General features: G+C 49.4%; 1 protein-coding gene across 6 annotated transcripts in view; it reads right to left on the bottom strand.

Moving 5' to 3' along the window:
• Positions 1-236: 236 nt before the first annotated feature.
• Positions 237-20,286, bottom strand: part of TAOK3 (TAO kinase 3) — a 77,052-nt gene continuing 57,002 nt past the window's right edge. For all 6 annotated transcript variants that reach the window (XM_064392145.1, XM_064392151.1, XM_064392146.1 and 3 more), the window contains 8 exons: positions 17,630-17,764; positions 9,155-9,391; positions 7,650-7,778; positions 6,740-6,943; positions 4,025-4,264; positions 2,738-2,950; positions 2,203-2,385; positions 237-1,739 (listed from right to left, as the gene is read on the bottom strand). In XM_064392145.1, coding sequence (XP_064248215.1) covers positions 1,578-1,739; positions 2,203-2,385; positions 2,738-2,950; positions 4,025-4,264; positions 6,740-6,943; positions 7,650-7,778; positions 9,155-9,391; positions 17,630-17,764 — 1,503 coding nt within the window. In that variant the 3' untranslated portion in view covers positions 237-1,577. The remainder of the gene's footprint in view (positions 1,740-2,202; positions 2,386-2,737; positions 2,951-4,024; positions 4,265-6,739; positions 6,944-7,649; positions 7,779-9,154; positions 9,392-17,629; positions 17,765-20,286) is intronic.

The following is a 20,286-nucleotide window of genomic DNA, read 5'->3' as shown; positions in this document are numbered from 1 at the left end:
CCTGGGGCTGCTCGGGCTGGGAGGAGAACATAAAAAATAAAAATTCCATTGCCCTAAAACCCTCCACTGCCAGGAAACCAAGCCCTGACGTTCCTCAGGCTGAGGGACAGCTGTGGGATGGGATGGGATGAGACACCTGTGGAATGGGACACCTGTGGAATGTGTCCCCTCCCCATCCCCACCTTGCACCTGTGCTGGGCCACGAGCCACCCCTCCCACAATGACACAGCCAGGCATTGTGATGAACACTTTTATTTACAAATATAATTAAAAGCTCTGACAGTTATTCATGCTCTTCCCTGGAACCTGAAAAATGTTTTTGTTGTTTTGTTGGTTTTTTTGTCCTTTTTTTTTGTTGGTTTTTTTTTTAAAGTGCATGCAAAAGAAGTAAAGCCTTTTTTTTTCCTCTTTTTATTGTAAGAAAATACACAGTTTGAAAGTGTGGATAATGCAATATTTATGACCAAGATCATGGGGTTGGGGGTGGACTTGGGGGAGGAACAAAAAAAAAATAAAACCCCAAAAAACAAATAAAAGAAAAACTGAAAAGGGCTGGGATGATCTAACAGACAGTGTTGAGCTCCAGAACAGAACTGGAGAGTGGGGAGTGGCTGGAGCAGGAAGGGAGGGGGGGAAAGAAGTAAAAAAATTTTTGATCAGAGAAACAGTTAAAATACAATATGAAAATAAGTAAAAGCTCTCCTTAAATTCCTTCTATACACAAAATACACGATTTGACAAAGCCCAATTTGTGCTACTGGGATCCTGTGGGCTCATTTAAGTGTATTCACATTCTCTGCGACAGCAGAAAATGATTTATGATACAATCAAGAATATGCCCAGGGGCCAGGGCTCGTCCCTGCTGCCCCTGGCATGGTTCTCCTAAAAATCACCACGTCATTGCCCGCCCCTCCCCACCCCCAAAAAAGTAATAATATGTCACCACTGATATGTACAGCACGATTAAGTTTTTTTTTCTGTAAAATGTATCAAATTTTTTTTCAATCTTTAATAAAATTTTTTTATTATTTAATTATTCCTGATGAATAAATACCAAAAAAATAAAAATAAAATAAAATTATGCAGCAGCTAGTTAAGGTAAGGCTGCGGATTCAGTCTCTCTCCCCCTGGGATCGTAGATATCTTTTAATTATTAATATTTTTTTGCTTGTACTTTCATTGATTGGTGGTAAGATGAGTGATTGCTCAGAAGCAACATACATCCACTTGGTGGCTTTTTTTTTTATGTTGTTTTTTTTTTTTTCTCCATTAAAATTGTCTCCAAAGTTTTCACTGAAACATTTTTAATCATTGCACAGAGACATCAATACTGTGACATACTATGGAAAAGACTGCCAGGAGCTGTCCTGCACCGGGACGTGACGGGGGAAAGGGGCCCCTGATGGATAAGAATATACAGGCACTGGTCCGACACGATGTCAGTAAGAGAGACAGAAAGAGAGAGAGCACGCCCGTCAACATGGGGAATGTTGGGTTTGCAAGTTTCATCCTCACTTTGTTTGCTTTCTGTGGTTTTTGTTGGTGTTTTTTTTTTTAAATGGCAAAGAAATTTAACCTCATCTATAGTCCTCCTTGGGATACTCTAATGTGACCAAATTCCCAAAGCCCATCCTCAGGCTCTCCATGTCAAACGTCTCGATCTCTCGCTCCTGCCTTTCCAACAGGAACTTGATCCTCTCGCTGCGTTCCTTCTGCAGGGCGGCGAGCTCCTCCTCGATCTGCAAGGAGCACAGTCAGCAGCCCAGCACAGCTCCAGCCTGCCCCAGCTCCCCAAAATCCCCTCTGGAATGGGCACAGCCAGCCCCCCAGCACAGCTCCATGTCCCCAAAATCCCCTCTGGAATGGGCACAGCCAGAACCCCCAGCACAGCTCCATGTCCCCAAAATCCCCTCTGGAATGGGCACAGCCAGCACCCCAGCACAGCTCCATGTCCCCAAAATCCCCTCTGGAATGGGGCACAGCCAGCACCCCCAGCACAGCTCTGTGTCCCCAAAATCCCCTCTGGAATGGGGCACAGCCAGCACCCCCCAGCACAGCTCTGTGTCCCCAAAATCCCCTCTGGAATGGGGCACAGCCAGAACCCCCAGCACAGCTCCATGTCCCCAAAATCCCCTCTGGAATGGGCACAGCCACCAGCCCCCAGCACAGCTCCATGTCCCCAAAATCCCCTCTGGAATGTACCTTCTGTTCCAGGTGTGCCCTGCGCAGCGACACCCGTTGCTCCAGCTTCTGGAGTTCCCTTTCATGCTGTGCTTCTGTCTGCATCTTTATTTTGCTCTGGTAGGCGTTGAGCAGCTCCATCTCCTGCTGGAGTTGCAGTCTCAGGGCTTGGCATTCTGCTTCCTGGGCCTCGTCCAGCCGGAGCTGTGAGAGCACGGGGAAAAGAAGGCTCAGAGTCCCGCTGGGAATTCCTCTGCTCCCACACAAGTCACACACCACTCTTTCTTCCCAAAGCCACTGGTGTTGGTGGCAGAGGGAGAAGGCAGGAAAGGCTGCATGAGCAGCAGCTGCTCTGCTCACACTGAGGCAGAGCCCCAGAGGATCCAATCCTAAACCCCAGCACGCCAGGGGAGCAGGGGAAGGGCATGTATTCCACAGGACACTTACTCCAAGAGGGAAAGTGCCACCTGATGTGTTGTTTGAACAGTTTTTATAATTCAGTGGCTGCAGAAGTGCCCCCCAGGTGCTGGCAGCCCCCAGAGCCCCCTGCACGTACCGCCTGCGAGGCCATCATCTCGTTGATGCTCTGCTCATACTGCTCGGCCAGGATGGCGAGCTTCCGTGTCTGCTCGTCCTTCAGGCTCTTCAGAATTGTCTTGTGCTCACTCTTTGGAGTTACTTCCAGCTGGTGATTCTTCAGTGCTTTGTACTGCTTAGTTTGTACTTTGCATGTGTCCTGGAACTGCTTTTTGATCTGCATTTCCATAGCCTGCCAAGGAAGGAACGACGTGAGGAGCATGAAGGGCTCTGGGAATGGAGAGGTTGTGGAATGTCCACATGGCTGGGCGGGTGGGAACCACAGCTCCCCTGTGTGTGCTTCCCACAGGGACTAACCAGCAGCAGCAGTAGCTCAGGCCCTGCTGCAGCCTGGCCAGGAACAGCACCCCCTCAGTCCTCCTCAGCCCAGGGCACTTCCCGCTTCCTGCACATCACCCAGCCCATCACCTGCCTCCCAAAACATATCTGCTTTTTCACAGCATCATTCCCTTCCTGTCCTTCCCACCTCAACCTTGCCTATGTGAGGCTGCAGACCTTAGAACTAGCAAGGGTGTGACAGAGTGACAGCAATGTGCTTCTCTCTGGTGACCAGTGACCCCGGGGAACAGCTGGAGCTGTGTAAGGGAGGTTGAGGCTGGGTATCAGGGAAAGGTTCTTCCCCAGAGGGTGCTGGGCACTGCCCAGGCTCCCCAGGGAACAGGCACAGCCCCAGACTGCCAGAGCTCCAGGGGCATTTGGACAATGCCCCCAGGGATGCACAGGGTGGGATTGCTGGGGTGTCTGTGCAGGGCTGGGATTTGCACTCCATGATCCCTGTGGGGCCCTTCCCACTCAGGATATTCTGTGATTCTGTGGCACTGGGAGGAGGAACGTGCCTCTACCACAGGGAGCAGCTCAGAGGTCTGTAAGCACACTGGGGTGTGCACAGGGCTCAGCTCACACTCAGAGTGCTCTGTGTTCTCTCTGGACTCCGAAAGCACCACCAACCCCCTCTCCTCATCATTCCGAGCTGACACCAGCGAGGGCCTGAACAACACACAGCTTGTCAGAAACAAGTTCTGTAACACTCTGCTTAGGACTGGACTATTTTACAACAGCCTCAATTAGCACAGCACTTCAAAAACCCTGTGAGCTGTGAGCTATCCCAGCCCACACCTTCCCTTATCCAGAGCTGCTCTGTGCAAAGGGAGGGGATGCAAGGGAGAGCAGAGGGTGTGGAGAGCAGTGCTCCCACAGCAGGGGTGCTGCACAGGGGCTGCAGGAGGAGCAGGAAAGCTCACAGCACCTTCAGGTTCTTTGGTTGCTGCCGGAGCTCCATGAAATGCTTCCTGTGCAGCTCCCGCTCGCGCCGCTTGTTGTACTCCAGCTGGTTCTCGAGCTCCGTCTGGTGCTGCAGCCGGATGAGGTCCATGCGCAGCTTCTGCAGCGTGTGCAGCTGCCGGTACTCCAGCTCCCGCGTGGACTCGTCGTGCCGGATCAGCATGGCGTGCTCCATCTCCTTCTGCGTCCGCTTCTTGTTCAGCTCCTGCACACACACACACAGAGCCCCTGAGCGGGCAGCCCTGCTGCTGCTGCTGGGCCCCCAGCAGGGACCTGGTGTGCCACAGCAAAACACAGAACCAGCAGTGCCATGGGGATGCTGGGGGTGACCGTCCATCCATGGATCCACCCACCCATCCATCCATGGATCCATCCATCCATCCATGGATCCATCCATCCATCCTCCATCTGTCCAACCATCCCTCCCTCCATGCATTCATCCATCCATCAATCCAACTGACCATCCATGCCTCCATCCATCCATGGATCCATCCATCCAACCATCCATCCATGGATCCATCCGTCCAACCATCCATCCATGAATCCCTCCCTCCATGGATCCATCCATCCATGGATCCATCCATCCCTCCCTCCATGGATCCATCCATCCATGGATCCATCCATCCCTCCCTCCATGGATCCATTCATATCCATCCCCTGCTCTGGGATCTGGGATGTCCCCGGGAGTCCCCAGCAGGTGGCACCAGGACCCCACACAAGCCCTCGGTGCCTGCAGGAACTCGCAGCAGCTTTCAGTGAACACACCCCAGGGTGCTCAGGGCTGGCGTGGTGGAAGTGGGGCTCTTGCCTGGTTTAAATTCCCCTGTGCCCCTGGTGGGTACTGGCAATGACTCCCCCCTCCACCACCTGCACTAGAGCGGCCAAAGCAGAGGTCAATGGCTCTAACACCACCTCAGGTGAGAAGGTGAATTGTCCAGTGGGATTTGGCCCAAGGTGCAGCTCGTTTTTAAAGCCAGGCTGGAGCCCGAGGCTCAGAGGGTTCTGCAGTGCTCACCAAGAGCTCCTGCACAGGGTGTCCACAGTCCAGGATAACCTTCCCCAAGGCACAAGCCCAGAAGGGAAAGGCACCATTTCCCTCCCTGATTACTGCACATATTTGTGTCTCAAGGTGCCAGCCACACCCTGAGCAGCAAGAGCTTCCAGCTGTATCCCTTCACAGATGGTGCTGGTGCATCCCTGATCCCTGCTCAGGTTACAGCCTCAGCCAGGCACAGCAGGGCTGCCCCACCCCACACCGTGCCCAGGGCTGCCTCAGCCTAACGGGTTTCTGCAGGAGAAGCAAAAAAATGTAATTATTCTGAGCTGCTGCACACACGTGGTAATCCTGTTGTAACTCTCAACACGAGCACCTGCAAACTTCAGCCCCTTGGCTGCTACACCTGGGACAGGCTTGAGCTGAGAGGGTGGGGAAGGAACAGGGCCAGGGTTTCCTCTGCCCTCTTGGCCCTAAGGGTGTAGCATGTGTTAACATTTGAGCAAAACTCGACCCCTGACAGCCAAGATTAAAATTTACATGTACTGGTGTGCCAGAATGACTTCCCAAAGGCAGGTGGGGCACTGACCAGGCAGGAGCTGTGGCACAAGTGCCTTCACCCCAGGATAGCTCAGCCAGCCTCTCCCAAGCCTATTCCACATTCGATTTCAGTTCACAGCATAAACACACACAGTCATTCCACCTCCCTCAAACACTTTCCCATGTGCACAAAAACAACATCTGTGGTTAGTTAAAATATGGAAAACCCATTTTGAAAGTGTTATTTACTTCAGGTGATCCAAGTAGGTAGTACTGACACATTTGAGTTAGTAGGGATGTAATTTTCAGGGAATAAAAGCTCAGATCATTCTGAAAATTAGGTGTCTCCTAAGAGCTTAAATGCAGGAGGTCAGAGGTGTGCTCCTGGTTAAATGCCATGCTAGACAACTGAACTCTGTTCTCATCCCTGCCACAGAGCTGACATGCTGAGACAAGGGTGCTCAAATCTGAATTTTTGGAGCCAATAGTTTTGAGGGTGCCTGGGTTGAGATATCTGGATCTCAGCAAAGCAGCTGAGAAGCTCCAGGCACATCTGGACCCAAGGGCAGCAAAGCTCTGAACAAGTACCAATGATACTGGCAAGCCTGAGGATAGCAGGCCAAACACAATTGGAAATTTTTGACCACTCCTCACTCAGTTTTCACTAAAACACGCTCTCATCTGACAGTCTTTATCCAAAAATACCATCCATGAAGAATTCAGATACTACAGTGATGGCCACAGGACATCTCCAAGTGGAAACTCGGTCTCCAAAGTGGTGTTTGACCACAGGCAGCCCTGAGGCAAGGGGAAGCAGAGTGTGAAAAGCTGCTCCTTGGCAGCCCATCCCACAGCTCTCCCTACACCCCAAACTGGGGCAGCACCCCAAACCCAACACTCAGGAGCTGGGATGAGGCATCAGGCCCAGAGGAGGGGCCCAGAGAGTGTTTCTGCCTGCAGTCAACGCTGCCACCCCTCAACTGATCAAAGCAGCCACAGCTGCAGGAAAACCATTCCCCAAAATGTTATTTTCTTACATTTTTCTCAGTTCTATTTAGCAACTAGAAACACGAAGACCTGAGTTCAGCCAAGACACGAAGCTAAGGCAGTTAGAAAAGGCTGGCAGAGAAGTGAGGAGTGCCATACTTCCCGAATGTTCTGCTGCTCCATCTCGTGCCTCTTGATCATCGTTTTTCTCTTGAAGAAACGGCAGTTTTTGTCGTAGTAGAGTCTCTGCTGGCTGAGAAGCTGGGCCTCCTCTTCAGCCTGTGTGTGCTGCAGGTTCTCTTTGTGTTTGGATATCCTTTCTTGCTTCTCTTTCTTGGGTGTGCTGTGGTCCTCATTCATTTCCTGCAGAGTCAAAACAAGGCTTGCCTCAGCACCACAGTGACACAGGACATGGGGGACCTTCCTGGCTCCTCCTCTGCCATTCAGGTCATGAAAGGACACAAAATCCCACTACAAAGCCAACAGAACCAGACCTGTCACCTGGCCATGCTCAGCCCTGCTGCCCTACAGCTGTACCAGGACCCACACCAAGAGCAGGAGGAAAAGTGGCCACTGAGCTCCTTGATAATAATTTTCTCACCTTTACCTTAACAGCCATTTATTTTTGCAATATGGTGAAGACACTACTTAAATAATGCATTTTGGTACATATGAAGTTACTTCTCTTCCTAATTTATGTAAGTGATCACGGGGCTTTTAGTCTGGGCATACTGAATGGCTGCTCTGATTACTTGAAAAAAAAAAAAGAGATGAGGAGAAAGGGGAAGAAGAACTCTCTGTGAAGTCCCATTTTCCCTCATCACCCTTGGTTTCAAAGATTCTGCTCTACAGCAAATTGTGAAGGCACCTGTAGCCACGCTCACAAATTGTTCTGGAAATGCTGCCAGATGCTCCCAGCTCCTGAAAATTTACTTGCTGAGAATCCAAAATTTGCTTCCAAACCTGACAGTATCCCTTAAACCCCTGGGCTGGCCCAGGTTTATCAAAATGAAAGACTGGTTCATGTTCATTCCACACCCCTTCAGCCCTGAAAATGAGGGTTTCTTGCCTCTTTAATCTTTTCCTTGCAAAGCTTGTATTGTTTCTTCTGACTTTCTAAAAAGGTCGCCAGGTCTTTCTTCTGCTGAGCCAAAATCTGTTGCTGGAATTTCTTTTCATCTGCTGCAGCTGCCTTTGCCTGCAATGTACAGAGAGAGGAAAAAAAAATAACAATAAAATAAAAAAAAGGTGAGTGAGCAGGTGCAGAATCCAGCAGAAATCAGTGTTGTGGGTTTTGATTTTTGGTCAGTCATTTTGGTGACTGTGCTAGACAAAGCCATGAGCACTCAGCCACAGGACAGCTCTCACACAGAAAATGCTCACAGAAGTCTGAGGGCCTCCTTGTGCTTCTTACCTCCCCACCAAAGGCACCCCAGAAGGCACAACCACACCAGGTTATTATGTGGATTAACATGCTGATTTTTACACTGACTGACAGCTTTGTCACCCCCTCAGCTGAGGCAAAGCTCCCACCAAGGTCCCCACAGCCCCTTTTATGCAGCTGTGGCACTGGTGGATGCCAAGAGTGCCCATCAGCCAGGAAGGTGACTGGAGACTGCTCGAGGGAGCACAAGGTCACAGAGTCACCAGGTTGGAAGAGACCTTTGAGATGACTGAGTTCCACCCAGCCCTAACACCTCAATTAAACCATGGCACCTTGTGCCACATCCAATCTTTTTCCAAACACACCCAGGCATGGTGACTGCACCACCTCCCCAGGCTGACCATTCAGTACTTGTGTAAAAAACCTTTTCCTAACATCCAACCTGTATTTCTCTTGGTGCAGGTTAAGACCTGTTGGAACCCAGGACATTCCTGACTGCCCTGGAGGACTCGAGACCCTGGCAGGGGGCTCAGAGACCTTGGCATGGAGTCAAAAACACCTGTGCCTTTGATTTTAACCCATGGAAAAAATTACCAGCTTTGTATGAAGATGTACAAGCCACGAGAGTTTAAGTAGAATGACAGTTAATTTGTCACAGGGTGAAAAAAGTAGAACTTTGGGGGTTTTAGAATGAGGGTTCAAGAGGCAAGATGGAGGAATCTGGGCCTGTTCTGCCCTTCTCCTTCTCCTCCATCTTTTGCTGTGATGGTGGCACTTTTGGATTGGCTTAGAGTAGAGACAGACTGTCTAACATAGGTTATAGGTATTGGAAAATTATTGTAAATAAAGTACACAAAGTTTTTAGTATAAAATGTTCACACCACCCCAAGGGTGGCCATTGTGCGCCGAACTGACCTGCCAGACAAAACTCAGCCGGTCAGAAAAAGAATGTTAGAGATAAGGAAAAATAAACAACCTTGAAAAGCAGAACTGATGCATCTTGGCTTCTTCTCCAGTCACAGGGCAGGGAGAAAAGACTTTAATACCTCAGGAGCCATTTCAGCAACACAAAACCCGAGACAAACCTTGTCCTCTCGTTCTGCACCTCAGACCACGGGTTTGAGCAGCACCTCCCACAGCCCCCTTGGAGACCCGGGTTCTCCTGTCCCTCAGACCCTCCCTGCACTCACCTCCTTCTCCATCACAGCCACTTGCTTCTTGGCCAGCTTCTCCAGCTCAATGGACGAGTTGTTGGCGTGTGTCTCCACCTCCTTCTGCAGCTTGAGGCGGTGCTCGTCCATCTCGGCCTTCAACTTGTTCTCCAGGGCGATCAGCTGCTTCTGGTGCTGGCGCCGCATCCGCTTATATCCTGACATCTGTTCCCGCAGCTCGTTCTCCTGCTCATGCTCATGGATCTGTCTTGTAACCTGTGGGCAGGAACAGGGCAGCCAGTGCTCCATGGCCTTGCTTCCCACACCGGCTGCTCACTGGAAGCCAGGCCCTGCTCTGCTCTGAGCACAGGTTTTGGAGGTGCTGCTGCTCAGTTTCACAAAGCCACAAGGTTTCTCTGTCCTAACTTTTAGCCCCCATCTTTTCCTGAGACTTTTATGTGTTTTCAGTAACACAGCTGAAAATGCCATATTACAAATAAAGGAAGGGACTGGTTATTTATTGGTGCCTTGTGAAGGCTGCCTTAGAACACAGACTACATGGAGTTAAAGAATAAAGCAGGGATTTATTAAGAGGCCTCAATGGATCCACCTTGGGCAGCACAACCCAAAATGGCCACAAAATGGACGACAGGTCATGGGGGTCTTACAATTTTGTAAGTTTTGGTCCATTTGCATATTGGAGTTAATTGTCCAAGTACAGCTTTAGCCCATGAAGTCCCATCCTTGTTTTTCTCTCTCCAGTCCACATTGTTTATGCTCTTGGGCCTGAGATTTGGATCATTTGTCCTTGGTCCCCAGCTAGAGAAGGAACTGTTTTGTCTCCCTGCTCTGTGAAGAGAGCTCACCATCCCCCATTTATGAAGCCCAGACTTAGACACTGAAGCAGAACAGAATTTGAAAAATAGAAAAGCTAAAACCTGAGGCATCATTATCACTCCAGGACACACTGGAAGAGATCTGGAAACATAGGTGGCTGATAGACAATGTTCTTCAGACACAGGGGACAACCTTATTCACATGCAGGACTCAGATGGAGCTTTGGGACCTTTGCTTTCCTAAGAAGCAGCCAGAGGCCCCCCAAACCCCTGTTCTTTCCTTCCTCCTCAAGTCACCCCCATGCCAATTCAATCCCTCAACATCTATTTTCTGCTACAAGGAGCCTCCTTCAAAATTTCCCCTTAAAATTCGAGATGATGGCAGACTGAGCTCATTCCTTACCAGAATTGAAAGTTTTCTAACAAGGAACGCTGTTCTGGAACTGTGTGCTCTTAACAAGATTGATCAGATGGTCTAAGCAGATTTTAAACCCTGCTCAGCTGAAACAAACTCACAAGTTCCACATTCATTTCCATGCCCAAGTGTATCCATGTGAAAGGAAGAAAAAAAAAACACCAACAGGCTGTGCCAAAAATGTTCAGAAGAAAATGCAAATAGTGATGCTTCCATTTCAAAAGAAGAAAAGAGTCCAAGATTGGTTTTTATTTTTTTAAAGACAGTCTCAGGAACTTATGAAGATCTGCTGATCATTTATAGGACCTGAGAACCAAAAACTTGGTACATGTGTGAAATTGCAGCCCCTGATTCCGTGCAAGGGGACCTTTGCCACTTAAGCGTGAAGATCTCAGACCTTTGAAGGTGATCACTGAAGCTTTATGAAGCAAGAGTCCCTCCTGCAGCCTTCCTGATGGATTCCTCCACAGCAGCCCAAAAAACTGGCCCCTGCTATGGTGCTGCTGTCATTTGAAGGCAGTTTTGTGGAGATTTTTGGAGTTCAGATGTAGGATGGAGAGCTGGGAAGGCTCAGGTTCAAGAGAAGAGCAGCTGCTTCAGGGAGTTGCCATCCCAAATGCACCTGCTGGCTCCAGTGCTAGGAGGTGAGAGGAAGCCAAGCCAGAGCTCCAAAATCAAGAGATGAACACCCTGAGGTCACCCAAGGCAGGCAGCAAGTGCCACCTGTCTCGGTTCAAATGACCCCCAAGACTTGGGAGGAGGGTGAAGAGGAACTCAGGAAGAGCCTCCCAAAGATTGCAAAGGAACAAAAAACCCAGGCTGAGCACAGCACTGTCACACTCAGGTTCAGCAGTGAGGCTGAGTACCACCAGGTGATGATGGACAAACCCTCTCCTTCCTACAAGAAATTTCAGGATGTCATTTTAGAGTAGGCTGGATTAAACACACCTCAGCAACTGCTGCAACACAGCAGCCTGTACATGCTTGAGACCCAGTCAGAGCCAAGGCAGCCACCAGGAGCAAGTGGGGTTGTAGGAATGACCACAGAAACACAAACATTGTGTGAGCCCAGTGTTCTGCTACAGCTCAAAAAGCTTTTGGCTTTTCCAGGAGTAACAAGGACAGCCACACTTGGATGAAGTTGGGAAGTGCTCATAGGAACTTGCACATTTCAGTCAAGTTCAGCAAGAATAAGACCTCTGCCACTGCTTCCAGGTAAGGAAAATTTCTCTGAGAATCCAAGTTAAGAGATAGATGCCAGGTGAGAGAGGCAGCCCACCAACACTTCACACATGCCATTGACAATGCTCAGTGACATCCAGCTGGGAGAGGACAGCCTTGGTCAGGTACTTGAAGAGAAATGGAGATCTGGGAGCCACCAGCAGCACAAGATCTTCCTGGATGTGCTATTTTTGGGGCCCAGCCCTTTTGTGAGCAATGGGATGTTCTGCACGGCACACTCCGTTCCCAGACGTTGGCAGAACAAAGCAAACAGCAAGAGCCTAAGAAAAAATGGATCTAAGGATCCTCCAGCAACTTTGCCAGTCTCCTTTGGTCTGATCTCTAATGAGATGTACAATGTGAACTTGTTTTATTTACAGCAAAACTCATTAACTTGTATCCTTGTTTTTTTCCCTGCTCCTCTGCACCCCATTTCCAATTTTGCTCAGCTTTATCGTGACAAGAATTCCATCTTGGAAAGATTTCCCATGAAATCTAGGATATTTATCCCTAACAATAGGATGCAATTGCTAATTACAAGCCTAGCTGATAAAGCCTTCCAGTCACAACAGAAGATGAGACATTAAGAAGTCAGAAGAAAACAAAGGCAGCGTCTCATCCTAAAGATGAGAGAGGAGAGCAGCAGACTTGGTGGACATCTGGTGGATTTAGTGCCTCTGTTCAGCAAACTCACAATAAAGACTTCATTTATCACCACAACCTCCAGTCAAACCCAGCATTCCTCAGGACAGTCCTCAAAGTCTGCACATGGTGATCTCAGGGGTGGCAGAATGTGGAAGAAATGAACATCAGTTACTGAACATGCCCAGTTCAGTGCCAGAGAAGCCCTTCAGACTATGAATGAACAAAGGATTATGGTTTTAAAGATTAAACCCCTAATGAATTAACAGCTCCAGCAACCATTTTAACAAGAAATTGTGGGGATGTTCCAGTAATCACCTTTCTGGTGTTCTTAGACAAAGACTCTTGGAACTCCAGGTACTATTTGGAACATCCTCAGTGGGAAGGGCCCCACAGGAATCATGGAGTCCAAATCCCAGCCCTGCAGACACCCCAGCAATCCCACCCTGTGCATTCCTGAGAGCACTGTCCAAAGGCTCCTGGAGCTCTGGCAGCCTTGGGGCTGTGCCCATTCCCTGGGGAGCCTGGGCAGTGCCCAGCACCCTCTGGGGGAAGAACCTTTCCTGATTTCCAGCCTAAACCTCCTCTGACACAGCTCCAGCCATTCCCTGGGTCCTGTTCCAGGTCACAGGGAGCAGAGATTGGAGCTGCCCCTCAGGAAGAAGCCCACAAACAACCCCTCAGGCAAAAGGTGATAACTACAAAATTTGTTGTCCATAGAACCAGGAAATGTCAGGAACCTTCACACCAGAAAGGTGCAGTTTCCTGGAGCTCTCCCTGCAGCACACAACAATCAATCAGATCATCAGGAGAACCAAAAACCTGTATAAACCAGAATAGCTTTCATTAAGGTATGGCATTTTCTCAGTTTCTTATCTCTCTGCATCTTTGGCATACACAGAACCGAGAACAGAGATGTCTTTTCCAACCTACTCCCACAGGCAGTTCATTTGCCATAAAATCCAAACTTTCTTTCACCCCTCCAAGATTCTAGCTTTACGTAAGGAAGCTGAGCTCACAGCTTCTCCTCCAAACCAGCAGCTGTTTAGAGTTCCCTTTTCTACACTGTTTATCCAAGATATTGAATCCTCTCCTAAAAGACAGGAGTTTGCACCTCTAGATAACTGAAATTCTGAGCTCCTCTGTGCTGGAGGAAGCAGAGCTCTGAGCAAAACACTGCCAGCTGCAAGAGGAGACCAGAAAGAACAAGTCCAAAATTTTAGAGGAAAGGTCTACAAAGGCAGCAGCCAGATGAGTCCATTGGGAGAAACTCAACCCTCTGGAATAAAACATCAATGCTCCAGCAGAAGAGGGTGCAGGGAAGAGCTCCATGTGAAGGTACCTGGCTCTGGAGTCAGGCTGCCCTGGTGCCATTCTCCAGGCCACATCCAGGGAATGCTGCTCCCATGGGCACTTGGCTCTGCAGGCCCTGAAGAGATGACACTGAAATCCAAATGCCAGCAAATGAACAAAGAGAACACCAAGGCCTTTGATGGAGTCCTCACTGTCCGATCTTTCTATGGATTGAGATGTCACAGATGTGAGGGTGGTGAGCCCTGGCACAGGTGCCCAGAGCAGCTGTGGCTGCCCCTGGATCCCTGGCAGTGCCCAAGGCCAGGCTGGACAGGGCTTGGAGCCACCTGGGATGGTGGAATGAGATGGGCTTTAAGATCCTTTCCAACCCAACCCACTCTGGGATTCTATGAAGTTTTATCTACTTGATCATTGCCTTTGAAAACCTGAAAAGCAGCTGTTGAGAAGATGCACGAGGAAGGGGGGACCTAAGGGGTCAAGCTTGAAAGACACCCAGAAGTGCAGATCAATGCATCTCTGAAGAGATTAAAAAAAGCTTTCCCTTGAAAACATTGAGAGGTGTAGTCTCATCAACATGCAGAACCTCTGCCCTCCTTTTCAAACAACAGCTTGCTGAGCTGCAAGAGATTGCTGGTTGTAACTTTTAATTTATGGATCACTGATAATCTGAGAAATAATATGGAGATGTAGGTGCCTGGTCTCCATTTCAGATGGCAACTTTTATTCCAACAGCAGAAATATGCAAGGTATTTTCCACCACTGTTCCAGGTGAGTGATGGTTACTGTTAGCACACAAAACTGATTAAAGAGAAAAGTGGTCCAGGAAAAAATGACTACTAAAATTGCTGATTGAATTATGACCTAAGTTAAGCTCCTTCATCTTTCTTACTCACATTTGCTGATTTTCATGATTTTCTTTAATCTGAGCAATATTAAAGCACTGCTGCAGGACTCAAAAGGGGATAGCCACAGCCTGTTTCTCTGTGGAGAGTTCATTTGACTGTGTTCTCTGGAGCTCTGTCCAGCTTCCCTCATATTCACATGATGCTTTTGCAGAGTAACAGGGCAAGGGAATCACTCTCCAAACCACTGGGTCACCTGAAGTGTTCAGCTATCTAACCTAAGTTCCTCTGTGACCTCTGCACTCCCTAAACTGCTTCAGCTTGTTTTTGGAAAGAGACCCAACTTGAATGTGGGATTACTTTAAGGAATGCCAGTCTTACCTCCATCTGCAATATCCTGATCTATGGGGAGAAGAGCAAGGGCTTGAGGGCCCCAGTGCTGGACTGCACCAGGAGGAACAGCCCCAGACTTGGTGCTTTTCTTCTAAAAACACTGCCCTGGTCTCAGTGTTGGGGGGTGGATTTCAGCAAATCCATGAAAGGAAGTTTTAACACCCAAATATCATCCCATATTGTTGAATTTGGGGCCAGAACTCCCATTTTTGGTTCTCTACAATACAGGCCACCTGATGCACCCAACTGCACAACCTTTCTGTGCAGGAAGATGTTCGCAGCTGCTGAGAAATGGGAAGCAGCCAGCATGTAGGGAACCATCAAAGCTTGCTGGTTTGCTTGTTTTCAACCCCTGTGGGATCTTGAGCACCCATTCACACATGAAAAATCAGTTCCAGCTGCCATTGAAAGAGCAAATTAACACAGAGAGATGAATAAAGCCTGAATTTCTGGGTTTGCACAAATTCCAGGCATGTTCAGGTCCTTCACCTCCTGTCACCTCCATGACTGACCTTGCCCTTCCCACAAATGTTGGACAGGGAAGCAGGAGGAAGTTCTCCCTTGGCCAGAGGAGCAGCAGCTTCCAGCACCTCTCCCACTGATATCATCCAGGCATTGAATGGTGACAGTGATAAAAAGTGCTCCAACACAAGCACTGGCACCCAGATCCTGTGCAATGGGTTTAAACTTTTATTTTTTCCCCCTAGATTTCCATTTTGGAACATGAAGAGGTGGGAATGGAAGATTATTAAAGGGAAAGCTCATCACCATGAAATATTTCTGTGGCAAACACAGGGTCAGTCCTGCCCCACCACACAACCTCAGAAGTAACCAACACCTCCTGGAGTGCCCAGGTTGGTGTGTGGGGAACTTCCCTCTACACTGGGAAGGGGAGATGTGTGTGTATGATGGGGATAACAGAACATGTCCCACAGAAAAGCCAAAGAGAAGCTCTCCAAAAAGCTTTCCATCTTCCCCACCCAAAATGAATTTTATCTTTATCATCACTTGGTCATCAAAGCAGAGAGATTCAGCAAATCCAAGTGAGTAAGGAATCAAGGCAGACACAATCCCAGCCCCACAGGAGGCTGCCATGGGATTTAGGAGTGACCTTGGGATATCAGCTCTTCCCCAGAGCTCAGGGATCTGGGAATCCCTCACAGCCCATATTTTCATTGGCTCCCAAAGGGGCTTGGCCATGCAATCCCTTCAAGCCACCCAAGTAGCCCAGGGGTGACATTTCCAGGGAAGACAGGAGTTCTGGGCTCTGCTGCTGAAGGCAGGCCACAAGGTGCAGCAGCTTTGCACAGGGAGTAGAAGAACATGAATATATTCATCACACATATCAATTTATCAATGAAATTGTATGTCTGGAGTATGATACATGAGTCATTCATTATTTCTGCCCTCCAGCCAACCTAACTGGGTCCCACTTTTATCTGCTCAGTGCAGGCAGTAGAAAAGCTGGCACTACACTGGGTGCAAAAACACACACAGACAAAAAGGAAAAATTCCCAGGGCAGAGGCTCTTCAGGAGAGCAGGGATCCTGCCCCTGTCAGGTGTGCTGCATGAAGTCCTCTAACACACACATTTCTAGGTCACTTTAAACTGGGGGAGCAGGGGACACCAGCCTGGGGGGTATTCAGGCTATGGGCACCCAAAAATACACCTGCAAAATATGGGATTTAGATGCTCCCAGGAAGCATCTGGGCAGAAGCCTGAATGCCACAGCATCATTGTAGATTTTAACAGCAGCAGCAGCAGCAACACTCACACAGAAAAATTTGGGCTGCTGGCACTGCTGCTTGCCTCCAGTCAGCACCTTCAGCTGTGGTCACACACACACACAGAGGCACACCCCGTGCCTTGTGCAGGCAGGAGTGGAAGCGATTCTGGGCATCCAGAAATGGTGGTCTGGAAGGAGAAGCCCCATGGTGGAGGCAGGAGGAGCGGGAAGGGGAGGGCTCGCTGGTGTAATTTCGGGGTTGGTCCGGGATGATGTCATAGCACTGAGCAAGTGCCATGGCCAAACCGTGGGGACTTTCTAACGCTCCCCGTCCATCTGACCTCTAATACCAGCGGGCTGAAATATTTAACAGGACATTCGTTTTGCCTCTGAAGGGCCATTTTTCACTGCTTTCCGTGGAAAAGGCTGCTCCCAGCCCGGGTGGATGCGGGGTGGGGGAGGTGGCACACAACTAACTCTTCCGGCACACACCCCTTTCCCTACTACAAAGGCATCCACAGCAATCACATTTGCAATAGTACAAATCTTGATGGATTCGTCCCATCCCCCTCCCCTTTGTAAGCCCACAGCCCGCTGTAAGCCCTCTCTCTCTCTCTCCCTTATCGCAGCCCAGCAATCCTTCCAAAGGATCAGGCTGGAAAATGCAGTCACGGTACAGTTGCTTGAAATAAATGAATGAATGAAATAAAAAAAAAAAACAGGCAGCAGCTCAGGGCGGGCAGCAGCGATCTTATTGTTCCCAAACCCATCTGCATCTGCATCTCCACGGCGTTCCAGCAGCTCTCACACACCTCACACACTCTTTATGCACATGCAGATAAATACATTAACAAAAGGGACAGGTGGGAAATGGAGGTGGGGGGGGAACGAGATATTAACTTCACCCAGGAAGGTGGGCTATCTCACACTGGAAATGCATCGAGAAATTAAACATATTTCACATTTACATCTCTCTCTCTCACACACACACACACACACACATAGAGGTAAAATCTCTTTCAGTGCAATATCCAGTTGCTATGCCAACAGCACCAACAGCACGGAGGCGATGGCAGCGAGGGGCTGAGGAGCGGGGTGGGGTGGGGTGGGATGGGGGCTCTTACCAAAGATGCTGATTTGATTGTGGCAAAGCGCTCTCGGTTCCGGTAGTGGAGGGCCTGATTCTGCACTGACTGGGTAGGCCGCACCTCAGGCCTGCGATCCCTGTGGCCCACCTCATCCCTTATAAATACATGATCCTGCAGAAATGGATAAAAACAAGGAGAAAGTCCGGCTGTGCTCTTCCCGCGGCGGCTGCCTCTCTCTCACCCCTCTGTCTGCACAAGCGCGGCTGTAGGAGAGGCATAGTTCAGCTCTGCTTAGCCCCGGCAGCTCCCACCGTACAAAATGAATAAGCAACACATTGCAGCTCGGCTCGGCGCGTCAGCTGATCGCGAGCAGGATGCCTCCGAATCCCTGGATCAGGCTGCCTTTTTTTTCTTTTTTTTTTTTTTAATCTCCTTTTTTTTTTTTTTTAAACCTCCAGTATTACATATGTGCCAGAAAAAAGCGAGCCGGGAGCAGGAAGCGGAGCGGGGCGATCGGAGTCCTCGGGAAGGTCGGGTTCAAGCACTGCAAGCCAGCGATCCTGGTGAAAACGTGATTCCCATGTCTAGGCACGGAGATCCTGTTCCCTTTTAACACCACAGCAGCATCCTGCCTCATTCCCTTTGCCGAGCGCTGTGTCCTCGATAGGGTTTCTTTGTCCCTCGTTTGCTATCTGCTGTGGGGGACCAGCATCCTGGCTAAATCCACGGCAGGCTGGAGAGGACCAGGAAAGCCTCCGTGACCACTCAGGGATCCTGCTTTCCAGTCATGATCCTGCACAGTTCTAGCACTTTCTCTCCACAGCCCACAAAGGATTTTTTTTTTTTTTTTCTTTTTAAAGCAACAGCTCCCAGGTTTTAGCAGGAATGGTTCCTGGTGCAGCTTCTCCCCTGCTCCCTAGCAAGGCTCTGCCAGGAGCGGCTGTGCCCTTCCCAAACGGCGCGGGCAAATTTGGGAGTGGAACAAAGCTCCAGGAGAAACCCTCCTCAGAAAGGCCAGCAAAAAACCCACACCACCACGATTTTCCCAATGGGAATGGTGACTGCCAACAGTCAGCACACCTGCAGGCTGCACCCTGGGGATGGAGCAGCCTTTGGACACCCGGCACACCCCGCTCCTGCCCGGCCACCCTGGCACCCACCACAGGGTCATGACTCCCATCCTCAGCCCCCAGCTCCTAAATCCTCACAGGAAGACAGAGTCTTCCTGAATTTAATCAAGTTTCCAGTTCTTTGGGGTGCAAAATAAAGGCTAGAAAGCCCTTGCAGGGCAGAGCTGCCTCCATGAGCAGGAGCAGCTCTGCCACCCTGCCATGGCCCAGCAGACACAAGGGAGGTCAGAGAGCCCCACAGGGAGAATTGATGGAATGGTGTCTCCATCAGGACACTGCTGTCATCCCTGTGCTCCTTTCCCACCCCACAGACACCTTGTTTTCCTCCCTGCTGGCCTCCATTTCCAGCTGCTTCTCACCCACATCCACACACAGTCAGCCCTTTTCAATAGGATTCTGGAAATGAGTTCAAGCAAAAGCCAATTAAGTGCAAAAAATGCTGATATTAAGAGCTGAACACCACATTGACTGAAAGTGCTTTAACCCCAAAACCTTTCCTTCTCCCTCCATTTGAGCACTCCCAGCCCATGCTCACCTTTCCCTTGCCTTTGCTCAGTGCCCAAGGCCACCACAGAGCCAAGCCTGCACCAGCTCCTCTACACCCACACAGGGGACACAGAACGAGCCAAAAACAGCTAAAAAGGACAGTCCTCTACAGAAATACAGTGTCACAAAAAGTGGCAGTTTCATTTTATACTGGTCATCCTTGTACTGGGTATTTGTGGCACTGTCTGACAGGCAAGGCAGTGAGACCACAAGAGAAATCACTGAAAATTGGGCTGGTCTCAGATTTCCAACTCGTGCACGTTGGTGTGATGGGCAGAGCTCTTGGACTTGCCAGCATTCCTGAGAAAGGCACATGTGAGGCTCTAGAACAGCCATCCCCAGAAGATCCTGATTAAATATTCCAAGTCCAACAGCATCTCTCAGTTTAATCTGACTCAGCTTCACCAGAGGGATCCCAAACCCTGCAGTGAAGATCTGCCCCAAACTCACCCACCTGAACCCCAGAGGAAACAATAGCACACAGGAGCCACCAGTGCTGTACTCCAGCCATGGAATGGAGGTGGGGACAGGACAAATGTCACCCCTGGTCACACACACAGAACCTGCAGCAGCACCTGTGAGTGCACAGGGCTCCCAAAGCCTGCTAAGCAATACCCCAATCCCTGGATCTTCTTCCTTCTCTCCATTATGTCAGTATGGCAAATATTAAATCCAGAGAAGCTTCAAATCACTGAAAAAAACCACCCAACTTATAAAATGGGCATTCAGACTTTTCAGAATGCTCCAAAACACCACCTAAAATAACAAGCTTAAGTTGCAATTGCTGTTTATGCCGGAAAATTAATCTGTGATTTACTTTTTGTTATCCAAGAGGTGGCTTTTTAGAGGGCAGAGTGTCACCCTGGCCTTGTTTTATGGGATCTCTGGTTACCTCAGTGCACATGAGAAGCTCAGACCAGAATTAAATTGCCCTTCAGGAATGTGAATTAATCACATTCTGCATTTCAAACTCAGCTGGGCAAGGAATGGGAAAATTCCTTTGCAACTGAGCAAGCC

The sequence above is a fragment of the Passer domesticus genome, chromosome 17 (assembly GCF_036417665.1).
Source record: "Passer domesticus isolate bPasDom1 chromosome 17, bPasDom1.hap1, whole genome shotgun sequence".
NCBI lineage: Eukaryota > Metazoa > Chordata > Aves > Passeriformes > Passeridae > Passer > Passer domesticus.
This window is presented reverse-complemented; position numbering and strand designations above follow the sequence as displayed.